Source organism: Exophiala oligosperma (genome assembly GCF_000835515.1).
Source record: "Exophiala oligosperma strain CBS 72588 unplaced genomic scaffold supercont1.4, whole genome shotgun sequence".
Taxonomy (NCBI): Eukaryota; Fungi; Ascomycota; class Eurotiomycetes; order Chaetothyriales; family Herpotrichiellaceae; genus Exophiala; species Exophiala oligosperma.
Genome location: NW_015622821.1, coordinates 3,678,298 through 3,700,043, shown reverse-complemented (window position 1 = coordinate 3,700,043; position 21,746 = coordinate 3,678,298). Strand labels below are relative to the sequence as shown.

General features: G+C 52.0%; 7 protein-coding genes across 8 annotated transcripts; 2 read left to right on the top strand and 5 right to left on the bottom strand.

Annotated features, from left to right (window-relative positions):
* Positions 1-5,990: 5,990 nt before the first annotated feature.
* Positions 5,991-6,764, bottom strand: PV06_05405 (uncharacterized protein; the record flags this gene model as incomplete). Its single annotated transcript, XM_016406404.1, has 1 exon — positions 5,991-6,764. The coding sequence occupies one exon, from the start codon at positions 6,762-6,764 to the stop codon at positions 5,991-5,993; it is 774 nt and encodes a 257-aa protein (XP_016264610.1).
* An 81-nt stretch (positions 6,765-6,845) lies between these two features.
* On the bottom strand, positions 6,846-7,728 carry PV06_05404 (uncharacterized protein; the record flags this gene model as incomplete). The annotated part of the gene is made up of 2 exons (XM_016406403.1): positions 6,846-7,219; positions 7,296-7,728. 2 exons carry the CDS (start codon positions 7,726-7,728, stop codon positions 6,846-6,848), a joined length of 807 nt encoding a protein of 268 aa, XP_016264609.1.
* A 1,186-nt stretch (positions 7,729-8,914) lies between these two features.
* PV06_05403 (uncharacterized protein) lies at positions 8,915-10,929 on the bottom strand (the record flags this gene model as incomplete). Its single annotated transcript, XM_016406402.1, has 4 exons — positions 8,915-9,531; positions 9,973-10,500; positions 10,558-10,830; positions 10,879-10,929. 4 exons carry the CDS (start codon positions 10,927-10,929, stop codon positions 9,019-9,021), a joined length of 1,365 nt encoding a protein of 454 aa, XP_016264608.1. The 3' UTR covers positions 8,915-9,018.
* An 817-nt stretch (positions 10,930-11,746) lies between these two features.
* Positions 11,747-12,244, top strand: PV06_05402 (uncharacterized protein; the record flags this gene model as incomplete). Its single annotated transcript, XM_016406401.1, has 2 exons — positions 11,747-12,040; positions 12,091-12,244. The coding sequence occupies exons 1-2, from the start codon at positions 11,844-11,846 to the stop codon at positions 12,242-12,244; spliced, it is 351 nt and encodes a 116-aa protein (XP_016264607.1). The 5' UTR covers positions 11,747-11,843.
* A 1,137-nt stretch (positions 12,245-13,381) lies between these two features.
* PV06_05401 (uncharacterized protein) lies at positions 13,382-13,657 on the top strand (the record flags this gene model as incomplete). Its single annotated transcript, XM_016406400.1, has 1 exon — positions 13,382-13,657. One exon carries the CDS (start codon positions 13,382-13,384, stop codon positions 13,655-13,657), a length of 276 nt encoding a protein of 91 aa, XP_016264606.1.
* Positions 13,658-13,776: 119 nt separating this feature from the next.
* PV06_05400 lies at positions 13,777-14,814 on the bottom strand. Of its 2 annotated transcripts, XM_016406399.1 has the most exons (2): positions 14,578-14,814; positions 13,777-14,505 (listed from the first exon to the last, which is right to left on the bottom strand). In XM_016406399.1, exon 2 carries the CDS (start codon positions 14,410-14,412, stop codon positions 13,909-13,911), a length of 504 nt encoding a protein of 167 aa, XP_016264605.1. In that variant the 5' UTR covers positions 14,413-14,505; positions 14,578-14,814; the 3' UTR covers positions 13,777-13,908. The 2 variants fall into 2 exon arrangements, with proteins under 2 accessions (XP_016264605.1, XP_016264604.1); XM_016406398.1 differs by having other exon boundaries at positions 13,777-14,814.
* Positions 14,815-16,115: 1,301 nt separating this feature from the next.
* Positions 16,116-20,971, bottom strand: PV06_05399 (uncharacterized protein). Its single transcript, XM_016406397.1, has one exon. The coding sequence runs from the start codon at positions 17,140-17,142 to the stop codon at positions 16,594-16,596; it is 549 nt and encodes a 182-aa protein (XP_016264603.1). The 5' UTR covers positions 17,143-20,971; the 3' UTR covers positions 16,116-16,593.
* Between the last annotated feature and the right edge of the window lie 775 nt (positions 20,972-21,746).

Here is a 21,746-nt window from a genome sequence, read left to right as displayed (position 1 = left end):
TAGTTTTTGATGAATGGAGCGAGCGCATTTTGCTCTACCGAACACAGCCTCGACAGGCATTCTAATTCTAACCCCGAAGTACCGAGGCATCGGAACACTTTTTCTAAAGGTCATCAACCTCCTCTAGTCTTGATAGGTAATCTGAAACTTGAATAAAAACGGATGCTTCAAGGCTGGGATCAAAGTTACCATGCCATCAATCCCTCCAATTCCAACGGCCGGCAATCCATCTCACGACATAGACCAATGAAATCAGAACTGGAACCTCAATCAAGGGCCCAACAGTGGTTGCGAGTGCCTCATCGCTGTTGGCTCCGAATGTAGCTACCGCCACAGCGATAGCAAGCTCAAAATTGTTGCTGGCCGCAGTGAAGCTCTGAGTAGCCGCAAGTTTGTAGCCAAATCCGAGGCGTTTCGTGACCAGAAGGGTCAGAAAGAAAATGATGATAAAGTATACAACAAGTGGAGCAGCAACCCGGACCACAGAAACAATTTGGTGGATAACTTGCTTTCCCTGCGAAGCGAACAGAACCAGAATCGTGTAAAGAAGTCCCAGGAGTGACCAGGGAGCAATCCACTTCAGGAATTTCTGCTCGTACCAGATGGCGTTGATGGCCCGGAGGATAAAGCGAGTAGCAATCGCAGCTCCAAGAGGTATCCCAAGGAAGACTCCGACGCTCCGTGCGACGGTAGAGTAGGAAACTTGGGAGGCTCCGCCGCCACTGATGACGTTGACAAAGAGAATAGCGAGGGGTGCGTAGAGGATCATTTGGAGGATAGAGTTGACGGCCACAAGAATAGCGCAATATTCCTCATCGCCCCCAGCAAGCCCTGTCCAGATAAGTACCTATGATGTACTCGGTCAGTCCACGTGCAATAATAATATCACAAGCTTGGGTGGGCTTACCATGGCAATACAGCGTGCCAACCCAACGAATATCAGTCCATTCCTGAGTTCAGGTTTATCAGGTAGGAAAGCCCATGCCAACCCAAGCTCCACCGACGTCAGTAAATTGAGTGAGGAAGGGTTCGCAGAGCGAAAAATACCATGACAAGAGGTGCAACAATCCAATTGACCAAAATGCTGAAGCCGAGCTGGATCCAAATTTGCCGATGGGCAAAAATGCGATGCAAGGTCTCATATCTGACTTTGCATAGAATTGGATACATCATCACTAGCAGACCCACGGCTACACGGTAGACATTCTCATTAGCTTCGAATATAGAAGGGGGACGGGTTTGTCTCAACTCTTACCAATGGGGACCGAGACGTCAACGAATTTGCCCTTCTGAAGAGCCGGGCCGATGCCGTGAACGAAATTGCCCAGCAGAATGCCCACGATGATTGCTAACAAGATCCAGATGACGAGCAATCGGTCTAACCAGCCCAGGCCAGCATATACCGATTGCTTCTGATTGACCTGTTCTCTCTTCTGTTGTGTTTCGATATCGCCGTTGAGGGCAACTGGTGGGGGTTCGGAAGGACTGTGATCGAGCCCAATATCTTTGTCTTCTGGAGAGTTCGCCATTCTGAGGTGCGCAAAGAAGTAGTCGAAACCCGTCTCACTGGTTACTGACTTTGGAATTTTTGAATGAACAGGATGCAAGACGGCAAGCCAAGGAGACTTCCTTTATGCTTCGTCAAGACCGTTCCTCGCCGTGTCCTGAAAAACGTTGTTGATTGGTGCTAATATTTTCAGCGAATTGAAATATGCGAGTGACTAAGCCAAGACCGTCACGTCACGGCGAAGTACGAAGTACTCCACTCACTCACAGAATGTTCCCGGCCCGTCTCTCGGGGCAGAGTGTCGTCTGCATTTTGATCCTGCCCATCCGTACGACTTATGGTCCAGGTGCTCCCTTTGGTACGATGCACGCGCAAGTCCGTAAAACAGTCATTGGCAGTGGTTGATTGACTAGAAAATCTACCGTGAGGTAATGTGAGAAAAGTTCAGGCTGAACGCCTCCTAATTTGACCTCCTCAGAGTTGCTCTTGAGAAGAAGCAAATGTTTCGACCTAGATGGAAATTCGACCGACCCTTCTTCATATAAAAGCACTTCATTTTGAGACCAAATATCAATGAATACTAATAGTAGTTGGCAGGGTCGTTGTATATACATTCTCACCCACAGTCCGTCATCATTGATGTAGTATATAAAGGTGCCTGTCTTCGCAGAATCTCTTATGAACCTTTCAGTACTGTAGATTCGACACCGACTGGGGTTAGATCCCTTTCGAGGTTTGCCAACTTCCAATTGTTTACTGACCACCCTTGACAGCGACGGCGAGAACGCAAAGGAAACAACATCCCGCTTGCTTTCGTTTTCCCCGAACCTCTTGCCTAAGATTCGACAGCCATTTTAGGCCCTGTCAGGTCGACTCGAGGTGTGGTATGCCTCTAGGGGGACTCGTGTTTATTCACAGACTGAGCCGATGCAGGCACGCAGGAGGCATTGAAGCGGGCGGCAAGCTGCAGAGATGTCGGTAGCTAATCAGCGTCTAGCAGCCGAGTGGTTCCCCCGAAGGGTCTCAATAGGAACTGAAGGATGTATTCTGCTCATAAGAAAAGCTTGGAACCGAGTTTTCGAAGGTGGGAAACTATATCCAAGAGTTGGTAATTTGAGAGGGACGCCCAGTGAAACAAAAAGCTATTCGCGTCTCTTAAGATTAAGATACCGGGTTCCGTTGATGCCGGAATGTCCAACCTTTGGACAGGAAATTTATGAAAAGGGATCTAGTCGCCATCCTCTGACAAGTTGAGAAACTCGTCCTCGTAGCTGGCATTGCAGGGTTCCGAGCCAGTGTAGATGGCGGCGCTGTCGTGATACTGGTCATATGAACAATTCGTCGATGTGGATGCTTGATGTGATGCATCAGTGCTGGGTGCATCTATGACCAGCGACGGCACCATGGGAGACATGGCCAGGAGTGCGTCGATGTCCACGCCCAAACTGTCTGTCCCTTCACTTGGAGGTAGTGGGAAGCCATCATGCCTGGACACGAAGGCGGAACAGAGGTCGGGCGACCGATCTGTCTCTCCAGCAAGATGTGACAGGAAGGTGGTGTAAGGGGCCTCCCAAACGGTTTCGTGGGGGGCCAGAGCGAATTGCGAAGATGACTCGCCTGTGTATAGGCCCAGCTCCATCGCATCCATGGGTGAGTCGACAACAAAACCAGATTCGGCATACTGCTGGTCAACATCGCATGATTGCTTCAAAGGACTCCAAGACGCTGCGTCTCCATCGCAAAAAGCGGACGGTAGGTCTGGGTCGGCCTTCCAGACTTGTGCATCCGTCCTTTCGCATTCGATGAGCCACGAAGGGTATTCTTCCGAGAGCTAATGGTGAGGTAGAGCATGGTTGATGCAGATAGAATCGACCAAGGATGTCAATGTCTGCAACCAATTTGTCAGGCCTGCCACTCGTAACTCTACACGATCCAGAAAAGCTGATAGAGTGGCTTTTGACATGGTTCGCAAACTGTTTCATTTTGCTTTAGCATAGGACGCCTGATTCGAAAGGGCCATCTTCGTGTGGGAGAACTTACTATGCGTCCGACACTTCGTCGGGTATCAGCAGAAGCATTCCTTTACCAAAGCGCGTGATGATGTTGGCCCACGGCTGTCCCGTCGCCCTCCAGTTCTGAATCTTCCTGGCGGCCGCGTATCTAGTCACCATACCTCCTTTCCGCGCCGCCCTCTTCGCCTTGCTGCTCGGTAACGCGCTGGGGAATAGAATGTTCACGAAATGATCCATGGCTGCTCGTTTATGCTGCGAATTGCGAGCGTCACGACCAGTTGACGTCTTAGGTGCCCGTTGCCCCGGTCTCGACCGCGGGCGCTGAGGATTGCTCTTCACATCCATATATCGCAAGGCACACGCGTCGTATGCATGAGAGAACTCCGCCAGAGTTAATCTTTTCCGAAGTCGATATATCTGCTCATTCGTCTCGGTGAGGATAAGTTCTTCTTTTAGGAGCCATAATTTCCGTATCGACTCGGGTTGATCTGTCAAATGCTTCGGAATGCTTTGACTGCATTGTTCGTTGAAATTTTGTTTATCCTGCTGCGCCCGAACAGTCAACTCGGCGATGGTGTCTTTCAATCCTTCCAGCACCTGGATCCCCCCTATGCGGTCGATGGTTTGCAGCATATCTGCAGTCAGAAGGCCGTCGTGGCTCGCCACTCGGTTTGACTTGGGCTCTTTGAGACGGGAGCCCACCGTTTTCGGCAATGTCTTTTCCCTTGGCCGTTTGAAATCCGAGCTTTTTGCCGTGACATCTGTCGGTGGTCCCCAGCTCAGAATCACTGGGAGTTGATCTTGATCCGACAGTCGCTGGGCCCCATTCAGCACCGTCTTAGATTCTTTCACTTCACCGTGGCCACAATAGCCATCAACTACTATCGACTCCACCACCTCTGAATCTTTTGGTGGCAGAGTTGGCACGCTCGTTAGGGGGATGGGATGTCCATGGGCGAATTGGCCATGAGGTTTAGCGCTGGAATGTTCATCCGCGTCGTAATTTCGCGGTTGCTCGTGGCCGTCATTGGGAGCACGATCTTGGGCGAGCACACTTTGTAGCACGGATAGTATCGTATCATGGTGGCTAGGGTTAGATTCCACCCACAGGAGAAGGTATGAATGGAACTTGACGATACCCACGGTCAGCGTAATTGGACAACATGGCGACAGGCGGACTCACATCATCGAGGCTAAAGGATAGATCTAACGAAGGGTGGTTGGCCTGCGGCAGAGTGCCGATTTGGATTTTTAGGGCCATAGAATTCAGGATGTTAGCTAGCGTAAAAGGTCGAGGAGTCAGGAGATAACGAGGCGTCCACGGGGTGTAGGCGGCTTCGTTCGCCTCGTGAATCAGCAGATACGCAGTTTCGGCTCGGGTGGGAAGAACGAAGGTGAGGCGTCTGCTCGTAAACAGAAGAAAGACACAAAGAATGCAGTTCAGAACTTGGGGCCTTCATTCCCCCCCGAAAAGCGTATAATAGTTAACCGTCTTTTATCAACTTCGACGAAGTTGATAATTCAAAGGGGAGGCTTCCATAATGGGCCCCGCTCCAAACCCTGGCGCTTGGTGGAGTCTCATGCTGAAATAGCCCTTCCAGAGACTGCTATTCATAGCATGATCAGAGTCCCATTTTGGTCCCATACCACACTGAGCGCGAGAGCAGACACGGTCGATCGTGGAGGGTTGACGAAGGACGCTGTTGAGTTATGCATCGCATCAGCCAACTACGGCGGATTCCTGCGCCGTCGACACCATTCCTTTTTCGTTGCCCAAGCGTCTAACGAGCCCATCTGACGGTGTGGCGGCCCCAGCGCATAGCCCCCGTGCTAAGAGCAAGTGCGCGCTCTGACACCTGCTCACCATGTTGTCCATCGAGTGTTTGTGGGCCTGTCACTCAAGCTGAACCTCAAGATTCCGCCCTCGAAGATTTCTCCTCTGTCCCCGGCAATCACGATCCTACCCCGAGATCTCGGTTTCGCGCACCAGACGCGCCCGAAAAGCCCTATCACGACCACCTTCACCTCTGATGTACGTGCGGACGACTTGAAGCGAACGGAATATATTCATCACTACCTGTATCTATTGGAAGTCTATGAAGGCGAAGGAATGACAAATATCAGCTGCCTTTGACAAAGGGACTCATCAAGAGAGCGGATTCAACCAATAAACCAAAAGAGCGTATGCTTGCGAATCAGAGCCTATTGTCGTCGGCCCCTCTGTTGGTAGTCGGTGCCAGCCGGGCACTGACAAGCAAGCTGAAAAACAGACAACCAGGAGATGGGTTGTCTGGAAGCAGTGTCGGCGGTGAAAAGAGCGACTGGCGCACCGACGGTCAGTCTAACAACCCGTCACCCACTCTCCGAGTGGCCCAGAGAATGGAGGTCGTCACCCGTCGAAATTTCGATGAAGGTGGTCCATTTTCACCGATTATTCAGGTTCGTCCCAGCTTTCGTCCCTCCGCGCCTCCCTATCGGGCTCGTCGCCGCGGTTTTGACCTTTTCGCGCTCGACGAACGTCTGCTTCTCGCAGTTCCCTGTTCCAACCTTTTCATTTCCTCTCTTAGATATCGCAATCTGGTTGCTTTGTCTTCTCCTTCCTCATCATCGTCACTTTCTTCCGCTTCGTCCTCATCTATGACGGCTCGAGGGAGCTGCCCTGCCTTCCTCCTAAAGGTGTTCAACTTTTCGTCCACCGCGTCGATTCCAAATTCTTCCCCCAGATATGAGCGCCAGTACCAGGTTGGTTCGCTCTGAGGAAATGCCACCCAAGCCATTAACATCGCCTCGTCGTCGAAGTCGGTTCTGACGGGAGCGACCCCAAAAATGGACACCTGCTTCCAGCTTATTCCCCGTAATGAGGCTTTGGTTCCGGCCTTGATCTCTGTCCCGCTCAACACGTTCTGGTTCCTCTCGACAAAGTTTTTTCCGAATTTGCTCGCCCTGACGAACTCGAAGATGTCGTACCCGTTTTGTCTATCCTGTCGAAGTAGGACTCGATGTCCGTACCCCGCCTTCACATAACCGTACAATTCTTTCTTTATCCCTTCTTGGAGGATATATCCATCCTTTTCGTTGAAGGCTAGGGGTTTCGGCAACCTCTCCGACCGAGTTCGGGTTGCTGTTGAGGCAGTTGACTGCACGGGCGGCTTTGGGATGGACTGCGTCGGCGCCTCTGGTATGTTGATTTTCCAACCTGCAGGGTAACCGCGCTCCTTGATGAATTTTTCGAGCCACTGGTTCATCGTCTCAAGCTCCGCCTGAGCTTTTTCATCGGAGGTTTGCTTCCATTGCTCGAGGAGAGGAAGTGCCTTCTTGAACACCCCTTAATAGACCTTGAAATCGATCACGAATCGTTCTGAGTTGGGGAAGCCATTCGCCGCGTTGATTTCCAATATCTTTCGGTTCACCTCTTGCAGGCCGTTGATAACTTTCTCGTCATCGGGGTTGTCCGAGAGGACTTGCAGCAGCCCCCAAGAGACATCGAACGCATGACGGTGAGCATCGGTCATTTGTGGGATCGTGGGCTGATCGGAGCCTCCCATGTCCGTGTCTTGTCCGTTCGATGGCGCCTCACCGGAGCTCACGTGGCTTGTGTCATTTGCTGGCAGGGTGAGATTGTCCTCTACGCCATCCCAATCTCTCATCGTCGCTATAGCAGCTTCGTTGATTCCGAGGTGCTTTGCCGCATCGTTGACTCCTGCGTCCCGGGGAGGCGTGCCATGTCAGTTTGAAGTTTTCCAACGTCGGGGGAAAATTCAAGAGGTCATACTGACTGTGAAATGCCTCCGCGGCATGATTCACCTTGTTATATTTTTCATGCGTTAAGCACCCAAGCTTCTTGAAGGCCGCCATCACGTCCTCTGTACTTAGGTTCTTGTCTAGGATACCGAGGATGTGTTGGTAATCCGTCTGCAAGCATTTCATCACTCTCTCCACGGCATCAATCTGCTCCTGGGTCGCACCATTGTTCCCTTCCGTGGCACCACCTGCCCCTTCTCCAGAAGACGGCGGGCTCCCAGTACTTGCCCCTTGTCCTTGGTCCGTGGTGGCTTGATTTGCAGCCTGACGCCTCTTCTCGTCTTCCTTCAGACGGGCAGTGTCAGGTTCTGGGGTCTGTTCTGGCGTTGCCAGGCCATGGGCTTGTCGCGTCGCATTATTCTTCTCACCAGCAACAGATTCGGAGGGAGTGTCGCTCACTGTCGCCATGTTCAGCTACAAACTTGGCCCAGGGCCGAGATGTGCAACGTAAATATCTCTGAGAGAAAAAGAATTTAGACTGGTTTTCCGTGTACAACGTACACCACTCGGACGCCGATATTGAGGCTCTAGACGGACCAACATCTAGAAAGGCAGTTAGAAGTGAGAGTCCGTGGACAGCGATCATATATAGGACGCAGCTTGGGAAGCGTTCGAATTGGACTTCTCTTGCGCGTCTCGGCCATTACCTATTGGCACACTGTTTGGGTGCCCTTGTTGCCCGCCACTCTCGAGTTTAGGAGCCGAAATGGGCTCCGACGCGCCATGACATTCGATGCCTGAGGTCCGAATTGGGCCGCTTAGTTGGGAGGGACGATGCAATCGCGACCACACAGCCGTAGCAGGTGTCGAGGTTCCCTCGATGGTCCATCCAAACTCGTGTCTTATTTCGTCACCTCACATCTGCGGTGGCAGCTCTTCCGTAGTAGAGAGGTTCGAGAGAAAGCCTGTGTTGAGCACCGGACATGAGATTCAGCCAATTCCTCGTGATCCTTTTCTTTGCACATGCCGCATGTCGAGCCCTCTGCTATGTCATCGACGTTGCGATTCTCGCGATTCGCACGGGGATATTCTTCTACCTCCTGAGCTTCGCTGCGTGTGGCGACGTGGGACGGCGTTTACCAAGGACGAACGGGTGAGGAGGTGATAGGAGAATCAATGCTGAATATTTCACGGGAGGTGTAAAGAACAAGTTAGGAGACTACCCAAATCTAAAAGCCACCATCTTCTTACTTCCAACCTAGTCTTTCCCCGATTCGGCGACTCAACACTTTCCACGCCAATAGAACGATCAGACTCTGGATTGAAGGACCCCTCTACACCCCCGAGGCCGCGGAACAACCACGATGTCTTTCTCCATTTTCCTGCAGTATTTGCCGCTGAGATAGGTTGCCTTAGGGTCTCCATCAGTTCTACTGATTGCTACGGTGTGCCTTTAGGCCTCAGGATGGCGATGACATCTTCGACCCTCCGAAATTTCAAAGTTTCGCGCATCCACTTTGTACTATACCGTGTCATGCTGTGAGAAGTGACGAAGTGTGTTATACTGCAGGGCAGTGAGAGGGGAGTCTGAAACAGATGTAACTTGGGAATGCCGCACGTCGGAATAAGACCACTGAATTCAAAGGGATAGAAGGGCGTATGTCGGTAATCAATTGAGGAACCTTCTGAGGCCATAATACTGTAGCTACTCTGCACGAAGATTGTAATTTCGTAGCGAGTGGCGTCCGCCATTCGAGGTCATACGTCACGACTCTGGATGCTAACCTTAATGCTAGCGGTGTCCACGCCTTGCTGCAAGCTCACGTTGAAATCGGCATCAATTTCCCTCTGGGCTCTTCTCCACTCAAATACCGCCTGCTGGAGTCGGTCTAAAACCATCCTCATCTCTTCTTTAAATGCTCGATTGGCGCTCTCCTGTCTCTGACATTTGGCAAGCTCTTTTTGCAGTGCTGTCTTCTCCCCGGTGAGTTGCTCAATTCTTTGCAATGGAGTAGGGCGTATGGCGCGTTTGGAGGCCTCCAGTCGAGACCTAGATGCTTCGAGCGCCACGGATGAGCCTTGGTTGTTGTCGATCAATGCATCCATCGGACTCGGCACCGGAGGTTGATTCGGTTGGGACGGGCTGTGGATATTGCGTGGACGTGGCATGTTCATGATGGCATGGAGGTTATGTTGCCCTTTCGAGGACTCGACTTGTTGTGATAATGATGGCTTTCGGCGACGGTCCTTGTAGATATACTCTACTAAAGCCTGGAATTGGGAGCTATTGGTGTTTTGCCTTTTTCTTTTTTTAACGGATCGTCAGCCACGCTAAGCTTTGGGTTCGGAAATAGATTGGCAAGAAAGGGGACCAGGACGGGCTCCCTCTAGACGAGTCGAAGGAGGTTGTCCTAGTGTTGATAGGCACCAAAGTGAAAGCATGAAAGATTCTACCGAACCCTGCGCTAAATCTGTCAAGGGGACCGCTGCCGGAATGATGATGGTCCGCCACCTTACAATGTCCTGAAGCTCTCATAGGCAGCCAGGTTAAACCGATACCATTAACTTTCTGCCAAAGACCGTATGAATCGGTCTTTGCTCTGAACACGAAAAGGGAACTAAAGACGATGCGTATTAGTAACAAAAGAGCGTAAACAAATCAGATCCCCCAATTCTCCCTTCTCTCTTCTCCCAGGCCATTCAGTGGCATACCATCCTCATGTCTGGATTTTGGGGCTCTAGCTTCCGCCCCTTTCGAGCTCTCTTTGGCTGCCTTCGACGTCCTCGCCCAGTGATCTCGTTATCTTCCATTTTGACGTTTTCATCGATGCCTGAAGACAGTGGTTCCCTTTTGACGGCAGGTGAAATGACTAAATCCATCGTCCGGGTTCTGTCGGTGGTCTGTTCAAACTGCTTCAATTTCTGATCTGCCACCGACAGACGTGCTTCGAGGCCGGATAGTTCGTCCTTGTAGCGTCCCACCATATGTTCGTAGTCTTGTTCCATTTCCTTTATCCGGGCCTGAAGCTCTAGTGTCCTCACAGTGGTCATTCCGTTTTCGCTCGAGTCCAGTTCGTGAATCGCCGCGCCCTTCGCATGGTCCGCAGCGCCGGTCGTACTTCCGTGCACGGCAACACCATTTTCCAAGGCGTGGATCCTCTGACGGGCCTGATCCACGTCATGTTGCAAGAACCTCTGCTGCTCGGCCAGATGCCGGTTCCGGCCTTTAGACTCTTCGGCCTGGCACCGAGCAGACTCGATCTCATCTTGGGCGATTTAGAGCTCTTCCTGCAAAACGACGCTGTTTTGGGCCATTTCGGTCAGCTCGTCGGCCTTGGAGTTGTATGCCGTATTGATATCCCGCCACGACTTCTCCAAAGCGATCTTCTGGCCCAGCAACGTGTGGATGTTGGTCCACAGAGTGCGCTGGATATCGCATGACTCTCTTTGAAACCCGGCATACTGCTGGTTGACGAACTGGAGACGTGTCCAAGTAGCATTCAGGTTATTGACATCCACCGGGACAGGACCAGTCGGCATGAGCCGCCCTCCAGCAGTGCTAGGAGTGACCTACAAGATCAATAAGAGTTCGAATGGAAGATACCGGGTAACACGTACTCTGACGGCGTCTAGTCCTGCGCTATCCCTTTCGCTTGTTTGAGAAGTCATATTTTTTATCGAACGTTTTGAGCGGCCGTTATTCGTTAGACTTTACCGTCTAACGCGGCTCCTTTTAAAGTAGAAAATACCAAGTTCCTCTTCATCCAACGGCAATATCGGCGGCGACAACGGCGACGGCAGCGACAAAGGGCTAAAATTAGTTCACAATGAGCGCACACTGTCCTAAATCTTGAAATAGAAGCGTCGCCCTTCTCGGTTCATAAATAGCTAGGAGTGGAGACACCATGTTGTTGTGGCCTGCGGTCAACTTCAACCGCAGAATGACAATCTCCTTGCGCAACGAGAGTCGCTCGGCCGTGGGCAGGTCTGTTGTTAGGTGCATTGAGCCAGGCTTGGGGCTGTGAGCGCAGGGATGGAAATGATCTGCCCCTCAGGACTCTCTACCGAGCTGGTGGGGATCTAAACGGGCTCGGAGATCCCTGCCGTCGCACTGTCTGCTGCGAAATCTCTATTGCAGGAGCCCGGCTTGGACCCTTCGGTACGAAGGGAGTTTGCACCATCTTCTGGAGGGACCGTTCCGGCCCCACGACAAGCGCCGCCGTTTATCATTTGGAGGTCGAAGGGCAATCGCCGCCCACGGTTCGCGATGGGCTGGGTATAGTAAAGTATACCTTAAAAGGTATATTTCCCACTGGGTGTTGGTTGGGTGAATTTGCATGAGGAAATGACATTTAAGGGAGTGACATACGCAGTTAACCCCACCTTTGTACTATACTTTGATGGCCTTTCAGTAAAATACCTAAAACGCCACCGGCGGAATGTCGTGCGAAGACGCGCTTCAACTTCTCTTCTACAAACAGTCTATCACCAACAGATATGTCCAGGACACCACTAACTACCTACCCTAACAATCATCCATCGCTTTCCTATTTCAACAGGACAATACGGGCATCTGTCCGCACATGTGCGCCGATACTACGTTTACACAATCGGCTCCAGAACCAGATATCAGTTCACTAAAGATGCCTGCCGAGTTTGCAGCCACGTTGGAGGAGATCAAGCAGGGAGTGACCTCCCTCCACACCCGGAGCGATCACATCGAATCTCTGCAGACGCAATGCAATCAACTGGAAATTCATTTCTCGGAGTTTCAAGATTGGTACAATCTTTCCGATGAACCCGATACTTTGTAACTGACCATGAGAACAGGGTGAAGGCTTCTATGGACACTATGAAGAAATATATTGAACATCATAGACAGTGGTCTTTGATCTTTAAGAGAACGGTGGAGAGTCAGATCAGGGATCGAAATTCTAATCACGAGGGACAGGCCAGATCTGAGGGCTCCGCAGTCGAAACGTAGGACACTTGAGAATGGCGCAGGCGTGTATCCATATTTGCATGGTAGTTTTGCATTCGGGTACGTTTAAGGAGTTACCGTCTCAGCGCATTTTGTAGGATCGGCAGGCCAATAAATTCACCAACTTCAAAGCATTTTGAGAATGTCGTTTAAAAAGTAGAAAGTGTAGAAGCCCAAAAGTGTTAATGAATTATTTAAGCTTAGACTGTGGAAATCATATCGTCATTGAACCAAGATCTGATCGTGTGCAGCGCGCTGGATTTTGGAAGGCAGAGGGTACATTTGAAGCTGACACTTCTCGCTGGTCTCTGTGCATCGGGAACCTCTGAAGCTAGTTTCGACGCTCTATCGTAGCTAGATCCATTCCTGAGGCCACTCCATCGGTCGATACTCTAGAGCGGACCGCGTCTCAATATGGATTCCCCAGAAAGCCAGCCAATCTGCATTCGCCATTTCCTCCTCCTCATCACATGCCTGGAGAGCCGTCTTGATGAGGACGGCTGCATCAAATGCCTCTTGCAGCAAATCCAAGGTGACGCGCAAGTTTCTCTGGTGGCATGAAATCTGACATCGTAACGTCGATATTTCTTTCTCCAACCTCTCGATCGTGATTAATTCCTCCCTCCTCTGGAAGTCGTCTATTCTTCTGAGCAATGCCTCCATAGACAGGTCGTCGTCGTAGTTAGAAATGCTGGGCGAGTCCGGCGGTTCTTTGTCCATGTTGGTTTGTTGGAGTAGGAAGCAGATGATTCAAGAAGATTTGGTGAAATGCTCTTGGCCGAGAATGCTATATGATCAATCGTTAAAGGACAGATAGGTAAGCTGCTCGTCTTTATGTTCCACGGCTAAAGTAGGCAATCTGGCGATAGATACCTGAAGAGGATCCTGGAGCTCGATTCGGCTCCCTGATGGTAATTCACACGATCTATATATATCGGAGGTCGAATTGTTCAAGTGACTCTCTGGCACCAATTCTATCTTCGTACACAATCTTTTGACATTGCCGCCGTATCAGGAGTAACAGCACTCCAGCTTTCCGTCCGCATTGTCCTCCGCCATTTTGTTGTCGTACACAGACAGCATCACACTTCGACAAACCCCTTCTTGTCGGCAAATACAAAATCATTGAACGGCAGCACGATGTTGTGCGGCTGTGGCATCATCATCCGTCTACCTCAATGGTTCCGTTGGAGGGAAAGCGGGAAGAAGAACGACGATGCCGGCGAAGTAACAGCTGGTCCTCCAACATACATCAGTGCGATTGAAGGGGTGGCCTCTCACGCTGACGAGATCGGTCCGCAAGAGGTGATCGCGGACGGTCCCAATTTTTGGAGATCCCAAAGTCCATCACCTGAACCTTTGGGAAATACTCCACGAGCCGACGAAGGAGAGGGCTTGAAGAGCATCCAATTTTGATGCGGCTCGGTTACATGACTGGGTCAATTAGAGGGAAACAGACCGTACTCATATATATCTCATGCATGAAGATTAACATCGAGGAGATCTATGAATACCAAACGTTCCACTTGTGCTTTGTGAGATGCCACACCATTTGCGTATCGAAAGGTATATATTCTAGGATAGGCTACCTAAACTATCTAAGACCCCTTCCAGTTGCCGGCAACGAAGGGAGTGCAGAGGAGAGTTCGTCGTCGATACTTCTGCCGTCAAAAGTCGTCGCTCCAACATACAAAAGTCGGGATTAGGGCCACGAGAATCCATGTCAGCATGGCCGCCAGGGGTACTCTCGATCGCGTTCCAACGCCGGTGAAGAGGCCGATGAAGGCCGACGTGGTAGTGGCAGAAGTGCTTATGCTCGTGCTCTGGCTTGGGCCAAGAGGCGAGTCACCCGTGGTAGATGGTAACGACGGCGACGTAAAAGGTCCGCTAGACGGAACCACAGTCGCACTCGTCGAAGGGGGATTGGTGACGGGGATGCCGTCAGTGTGAGAGGGAGGAACAGTCGCTCCAGAAGTGACATTGGCTGCGAATGGATTTGAAGCAGTGCAAGAGGTGGCAGAGGTGCTGGCGGCGGTCAGATTGACGACTGTAAAACCATAGTTGCTGGTCAAGTTTATGACGCCGGAGCCGACCAGGCCGTCAAACTGAATCTCAACGGTGGCCTCTGGTGGTGCGCTGGAAGTGTTCGTCCAGACAAAGTTCCTCGACATACTGGCCGTTGGTGTGATGGTCCCGATGTCATTTTGAAATGTGTCTGCAGAGGCCCTCCCCAGGGGGATGGCAAGAGCGACAAAGATAGAAAGCTGGGTGGCAGTGCGTAGTAGCATCGTTAGACAGGTCATTGGGAGAATGAGTACAGTATTGGGAGGGCGGACATTGTCTACCGCAACCTTTATAGGGAGGAGTCCCGAACAGGATCCTCAAAAGGCAGCGTCTATGAATAGAATGGCCTCGAGGGCGACCGTGACGGGAAGGAGCCACAACGGGCTCCTCGTCTGCTGCCGTACTGCGAAATATAAAATGGCCATCGTCATGCACGCTTCCAACCAGTCATGGACGACCCTAAAAAAAGATGGCAAAGCAAAAGGCAGAACAAACCAGAAAGGAGAGAACGACACAGCGACGAAAGAGAAAGCGAGGCTGGCTTAACAAAACATTTGAACTCTGGCAGCTATGCGGGTTTGAGTTCACGGCATGTCTTCGTAATCCCGACAGCGGGCAAGTGACTTTTTTTCAGACGCCCAATGGAGGATCGTTGCCATGTAGCATCGAAGATCTTGTAAGGAGCCCATTGACCTGATCTACCGTGGACGACAGGCACTAAATCTCGTTCAGAAGTCAACCAATCCGCAAGCCGAGATACTATCCCTGAAGGATTTTGAGCACGTTGGAGGGAAGGGAAATGCTGGAGCAAAGCCAAGGCCAAGAGCGAGATCGAGGCGTAGCCAAAACGCGCAGGGCCACAACCAGAACAGAGCTTCAGCAAAGGGGAGAGGAATGAAAGTTTCCCTCCACAACACTTCGTTGCCGGACCCACCATCCTTTGGAACTCCCAGCCCGAGGGACAAAAGATTCCCCTTCAACACAAAGCAGAACAAGTTGAATCTCGTGGAGTCTGGGCTCCCGGAGGAGCTGAATCTAAACGTAGTCCCATAGACATCAAGATGACTGGCGTTATTCCTGGAAATCTCTACGATCTTGCCATTGTCCTGAGGAGTCCCGCATTCTGAGCCATCATTGATCTGCCGCCCAGAGAATAGACCCGCAATCTATATTTGGTTATACTGACAGGGTACTGATAGTTTGCTTTAACGCCATCTGCACTTTGGATACAGAGCTGTCGTCCAGCAATCGGCCGGAGTCGAAATGGGTTGAGGGCCAAGTCGTGGACTGATGGGGCTGGCGACAGATGGCGGCTAACAACGTCAGGGGATCATTGATCGACATGACCCGGTCGACCCGAGTTGCAAGAAATGGTAAAAACACCGCGAAGAGCCTCCATTCTGTTCGCTCTGGGTGACCAGGTCCGGTTAGTTGTGCTGCTGATTGCGACTTTCATTTGAAAAATCGACCAGGGTTCACTGAAGACACCACACCAATCCAAGGGACCCAGTGGATAACTAAGCTTTGAGGGCAACGCCACAATGCTTAATTCCCCCACCCTCCTTCAACTTCTGGCCCCGACTACCTTTTGGGGCTCCAAAAGGACCAGGAGATAGTTGTGCGCACGAATACTCCAACGCATGCTCAACGTTTGAGGGTTTAGCTCGCGCTAGATTGTTGCACTGCCACGGAACGCCGCTCATCGCTGCCATTCGACTGCAGTTCTGGTCACATCCAGTCACGCCACCTTGCATCGGGCAATGGTCAGCCGAAAAGGGCGCGTGGAAAACTCGGCCAAACCTTGGTCGACTACGAACAGTGCCGTGCCGCAGTTTGTGAAAGTGATCACAGTCCAAGATACCCAGCGAGTATTCTTTTCATGGTCGTCGCCGCCTGAACCTAAGGAGCTAGAAGGTGGCCCATATTTTACGCTTGGCAGTGGTCAATGGACCTGGTGTCCTGGCAGCATGATCTCAGCCACGGGAACGAAATCGCAGAAGGACCTAGCCGTCCCATGAGTTCCTAATGGTGTGACTAGAATTGTCTGGTATAGATGTGAACAATATATGAATCTCATCAAACATAATCCGGTGCCAACCCTGCAATACATTCCACCAAAGATAACCGGCCGGCGGTTCCACTGCCAATTCCATCAGTGAACATGATCTTCAGATGGAGTCATCCTCCAAGGTAGAACATCATGCGAGAAGCATTCCGTGATGCCTGGTACAGTATCCGCGATGATGTGGACACAGACGCGATGTTGATCCATGACAAAATCTCCTAGTTTAGCGAGGTATAAAAGTCGGTTTAGTCATGCGATTGACCCATGGAGCTTGTTGCTGCCCTTCAAACGTGTTTGGGTACGTTGGCGTCCGGGTCAACACTCCATAATCACCACGGAGGAGCTCCTCTCGCCGGGCCTGCTCTGCCGCAGGGAGCTCGACCGTGAGAGGTGGTCCTGTGGAGTGATCGGGGAGATGGTTCTCGTAGACGTAACAGTGCAATTCCAGGACCATCACCAGTGGAGGCTTCTTCGTTGGAGACCATGCTCGTTTCTGGGCGCTGCATCCTGGCCGTGAACAGACCCCCGGGATCGGTTCTTCTCCCGGGGCGATGGGATGATTTCTCTGGTAAGCTGAAGACCGAAGCTTGCGGCAAAGGGCACATCTGTGCCTGAACGCGGGTGGCTCGGAGTATCTCTTCAGATTGGGGGTAGATCTCGGATCTTCAAGCTCGACAGGTTGCCGATTCATATGATGAGGTTGGTCACTGGAAGGCATCCTGCTGATGGAGGATTTGTCTGTCCTGCCCTTCGAAATTCCTGTCATGACCATGACGACCACTCTCCACCGTATTCCACCTGCGCAGTTTCTCAAGGAGAGACGATTCAGCCTGGATCCCAAGAAGAAATAGACGGTGAGAAACGTTAATCACCCTAGAGGGATCTTGTCAGGAGCCCAAAACGTAAACCAGATTCATGCCAGATCAAAATTGGTTCCCTAAGGGCCGCGCTTGGAGCCCGTTCGAGTCTCTACCATTTGTCTCGTTCCTTCCCTCGCTCGCTGCTCAAGGATCTGGATTGAGCTCTTCTCACAGGATGACGATTACTCGTGATGTCTTAAAAGCATCCCGTCTTGTGCACCTCACATCCTCGATACTGTGACTCGCAGTAGCATTTGGGCTTTCATGATGGCACGCTGTCATCACAGCGATTGGCTCACCCTCCGCATCGAACGAAACGAAGTCGTCTTGTGCATCTCGGATCGGCTTCAAACGCTTGTCAACGACACTCCCAGTCCTGACCTTCAGCAGCCCAGCCTGTTGGTCTTCATCGGTCATACCGCCAAATCGTCGGCCCTTCGATCGCTCGGTGTAGACGAGAACAGGCAGAAGTCGGCAGGCAGAGGGAAACGAGGCGGCGCAGTGCATCTCCAACTAGGAAATCCCGATGTGTTCCAGGACGTGCCCGTGCTTTTAGCGGATGGTGACCTTCCGTACCGGGGCCTGAAAAAAAGGTCCTCGGCCCAATGCCACGAGACAAGACAGTTGCCGCTTCCTCGCATCCGGGGAGGCGTCCAGGATCTAGCTTTAGAAGATGCCGCCGATCATCTCTATTCCCGTCTCTTGGGTGCTTTTGCCGACGTCTTTTGCTTCTTTTCCACCGACATCGGCGGATTTGGCCCCGTGGTACGTCGACTCGCGTCGTGGCTCGAGAATGGCAAGCCCACGACACTACCGAAGACAACGTATCCACGGATGGTCGTGGTGATGGAAGCCACAGACCCTGGCGCCGAAAGGGACAAGGAGGCCGGGGATGTCCTCCTGGGCGAACTGAGAAAGGAGACCACCAAAAACCCCCTGGAGATGGTGTCAGCTCTCGAAGTGGTAACCGTACCCCAGGGAGGGCACTGCTACCGGCGTCTGGCGGAATACTTGATCCGGGTGCTGAATCAAGGTCGAAGGCTCAAGGTCGAAGCAAGGACGCTTTTCTCTGGGAGGCACCTGGCGGCATTCTTCAAATATGCGAGTGACCACTTTGGCAGAACCACCAGGGAGCCATTCGATTTCGTGAGAGCGTCGCGCTTGCCAAATCCTGTCGCGCCGGACTTGGGCACACATCTGTCTAACTTCCTGAAGCACATCAAATCGCCTCAAGAGCTGATGGACTTCGCGGTGCCAATAATTGCGTCGAGCCTCCTGCTGGATCATTACCCTCCCGGTATGCATGGTAAGTCCAAGCTCTTTTCAGCACGTGGCAGGCTTAATCTGACGGCCGCGTGGCGTTTAACCCTGGAGATGTGTTTCAGACCCTGTATAAAGACGCCTGCTATCGAGCGGGCAGGAGCGGTGTGCTTGTGTACGACGGCTCCATAAACTTGCTTCTTCCGTCGGGTTTCGTCCAAGCCATCTCGGAGCAGCTGCAAAAATATTTCGAGGACTTTATACGCGGCGCCGGTACGCCGTCCAAGACGATCCATTACAACAACCTCAAGAGGTTTAAGCTTCGCTGGAAGCGGGTGCGAAGCGACGACCTCTGTTTCGCCTGCTTGCGTCGCACGCCAGAGAACAATTGGCCCTGCGGCCATGCGGTCTGTGAAAACTGCGTGCGAGTATTCGGACAGGAAGATGAGAATGATCGGTGGACGTTCGGCGTTCGGCGCTGTTTTCTCTGTGACATGGCACTTCGAGAGGTGACGGTAAAATTAAAGCCTGATACCGCCGGGGTCAATGTATTGACCATCGACGGGGGTGGTATCAAGGGAGTCGTGCCACTGCTGTTCTTGCAAACCCTGCAGGACAGGTTGGGTCTACCGATCCCAGTTCAGGATCATTTCGAGATTGCATTCGGCACCAGTTCCGGTAGGTGGACGCCATCCGTTACACGGGCCGTCGCTGACGCTCATCAGGCGGCCTTATCGTCCTCGCATTGTTCATCAGTGGATGGACGGTGGACGATTGTGCGAATCTTTTCGAATCTTTGGCGAAAAGGGCATTCAGACCGCGCTGGATTTCTCACGTACCCGTCATGTCTCGCATTCCGGTCCTGTCGCATATCGTCCAATTTCTTGTGTCGTACTTGGCCGACGGTCTGTACCCAGCTCATCATCTGGAAGGTGCACTGAAGGAAGTTTTCGGCAGCGAGATGGGCATCTTGGATTACTCGCATGCAACCGCTATCGGCGCGAAAGTGGGAATACCGGTGACCACGGTTCTGGAAACAGACTCTTGCCTCTTCACCAACTATAACGGGACAGGGTCCAGGCCGCAGGACTGTGGTACTTTGATCCCCGAACTGGCAACGTGAGAGCGATCTCTGACGGATGAACAGGTTATCGCATTGTCCGGTCGCAAGATGGGCGGAAAAGGATTCGTCTGTGGGAGATGTAAGTGACCATTTTCTATTTCCTTCTGTCACGCCTCGTTGAGTATGGAAAGACGACTGAAATCGCATGCAAGAGCAATGAGCGGATCTGCGGCACCGTGGTATGTTGCCGTCCAACCCTCTCAAAGTTTTCGGTAGCTCACACGGCCACAAGGTACTTTCCAGCAAAGCGCATCCCGGGGGTAGGAACCTTCCAAGACGGAGCTCTGTGGAGGAACAATCCCGTCGACCTCCCTCTGTGGGAAATCCCTGTGGTGTGGCCACCGATCCGAAGGCCCAATGTGGTCGTCTCCCTCGGCACCGGGTCCTCAGGATCACACGTACCAACGTCGCACCCCAGCAGACTGCGTGCGATCTGGAGAGAGGGCTTTCTGCCACGATCGTACAGAGCCTTCATGGAATTAATCAACGGCCAAAAAATCGCCCAAGCGTTTAAGAATGGACGACGGGCAGAGTTAGATGGGCGGTACTTCCGATTCGACGTTGAACTGGACAGAGAGGTCGACTTGGATGATACAGGCAGGATGCACGAGCTGGCAACAAAGGCTCGGGAACAGTTCTGTCGGTCGGAGGATGTCGATGTCGTCGCGCGTTGCCTCGTTGCGACGCGTTTCTACTTCGAACTCGAGTCAAAGCCGAAGAAGATTAAGGGGAAGTATTCTGGATCGGGCCATATCTTCTGTCGTTTGCCTCGAAATAGTCCCGAGCTCGAGGTGCTGCTGGAACAGTTGTCTGAACGGGCGGCGAGATTTATCGTGAACGGCCATGGGCTTCCTGGGTCGGTCGGCGATCGGTCGTTCATCGACCACCAAGGAACCTTTCGTAAAAGGGTCGAATTTGAAACCAAGGACACATTATCCGTTCTCCTTCAAGAAGGGCAAGCGGATCCGCAGCACATAAGTGGATCTCCATACGCAGTCCACGATCTAATGGATATGCAAGGCCTCAACAATGATTTTGGTACTCCGGATCATAGGAAGCGAAAAGAGCGCGAGGAGAAGGAGGATGAGGGAGAAACGAGGGTAGAGGAGCCGGCCAAGAAGCGTCGTCGGGCTCGGTAGAACATCATCGGTACTCGTGGAGGTATCGCGCTCGAGGAGGGACGGATCGGAGAAGGTTGTGAACCGGTGCAGTCTTCACAGGAACCTGGTACGGCATCTCCACCAACAGGATAAAGACAGTCTCTGATTGGCGTGAGACGCGGCTGGAAGGGAGTAGTGGAATTCGGGGTTGTTCTAGAAGGCCACAAGGAGGATGATAAAGGGACAATGAAGTTGAGGCTGTCGAGGGATGGAGAAAAGGAGTCCCTTCAAGCTTCACGCGAGACTGCGGCAAAAACAACATTCCGGCGGCATGTCAGCCGAGGTCCACTCAGTCCAACCATCATCTGTTTCCTTTCGCAAGGAGATGAATTCTGGTATTGTTCAATCAAATCTTCTCATCCGAGATCTATCACAGTCTACTTATTTACATCAGCTAGAGCTAGCTTTCAGATGGCGCACTGCTCGTACAGTGACACTTGATCCACGTGGAGCCCCGACGCTCCTCGACAATTTTCTGAGTGATGATGATTTGACAGCGATCCTTGTTCTCTTCTTCCGCCGCATAGGAATAAATTCGTCCTAGAATAGTTCTAGAGCTCTCCTCGTGGCAACAGGACTCGAGGCATGAGCTTCATTGGTCCTTCCCGACCTGCCGTTTCAGCCCGAGTGAGACAACGACAGCTGCTGTCGTAATTCGGGGCTTCTCGTGCCCGAGAGTTCAGCCATCATCCGTACAGTTGGCCCAAAGCAGAGACAACGCCACTACTGCTCACCAAGTTACCGTCCCCCGCGGCACACATGAACCAGGCATAGCCGGACACGTCGTCGTTGCCGTCGAGCCACGGCAAGACCGTTTCCAAAAACTGCAATTGCTGGTCAATACCTCCGTTACCGCGTAACTCTGTAATCCAGAGAGTTCCTACGCCGTTTTCTGTTGCCAGTGCCGAGGCATTAGACACGAACGCCTGGAAATCCGACGTGTCGACCGCCGAGCCGTACCAGTGGATGTTGA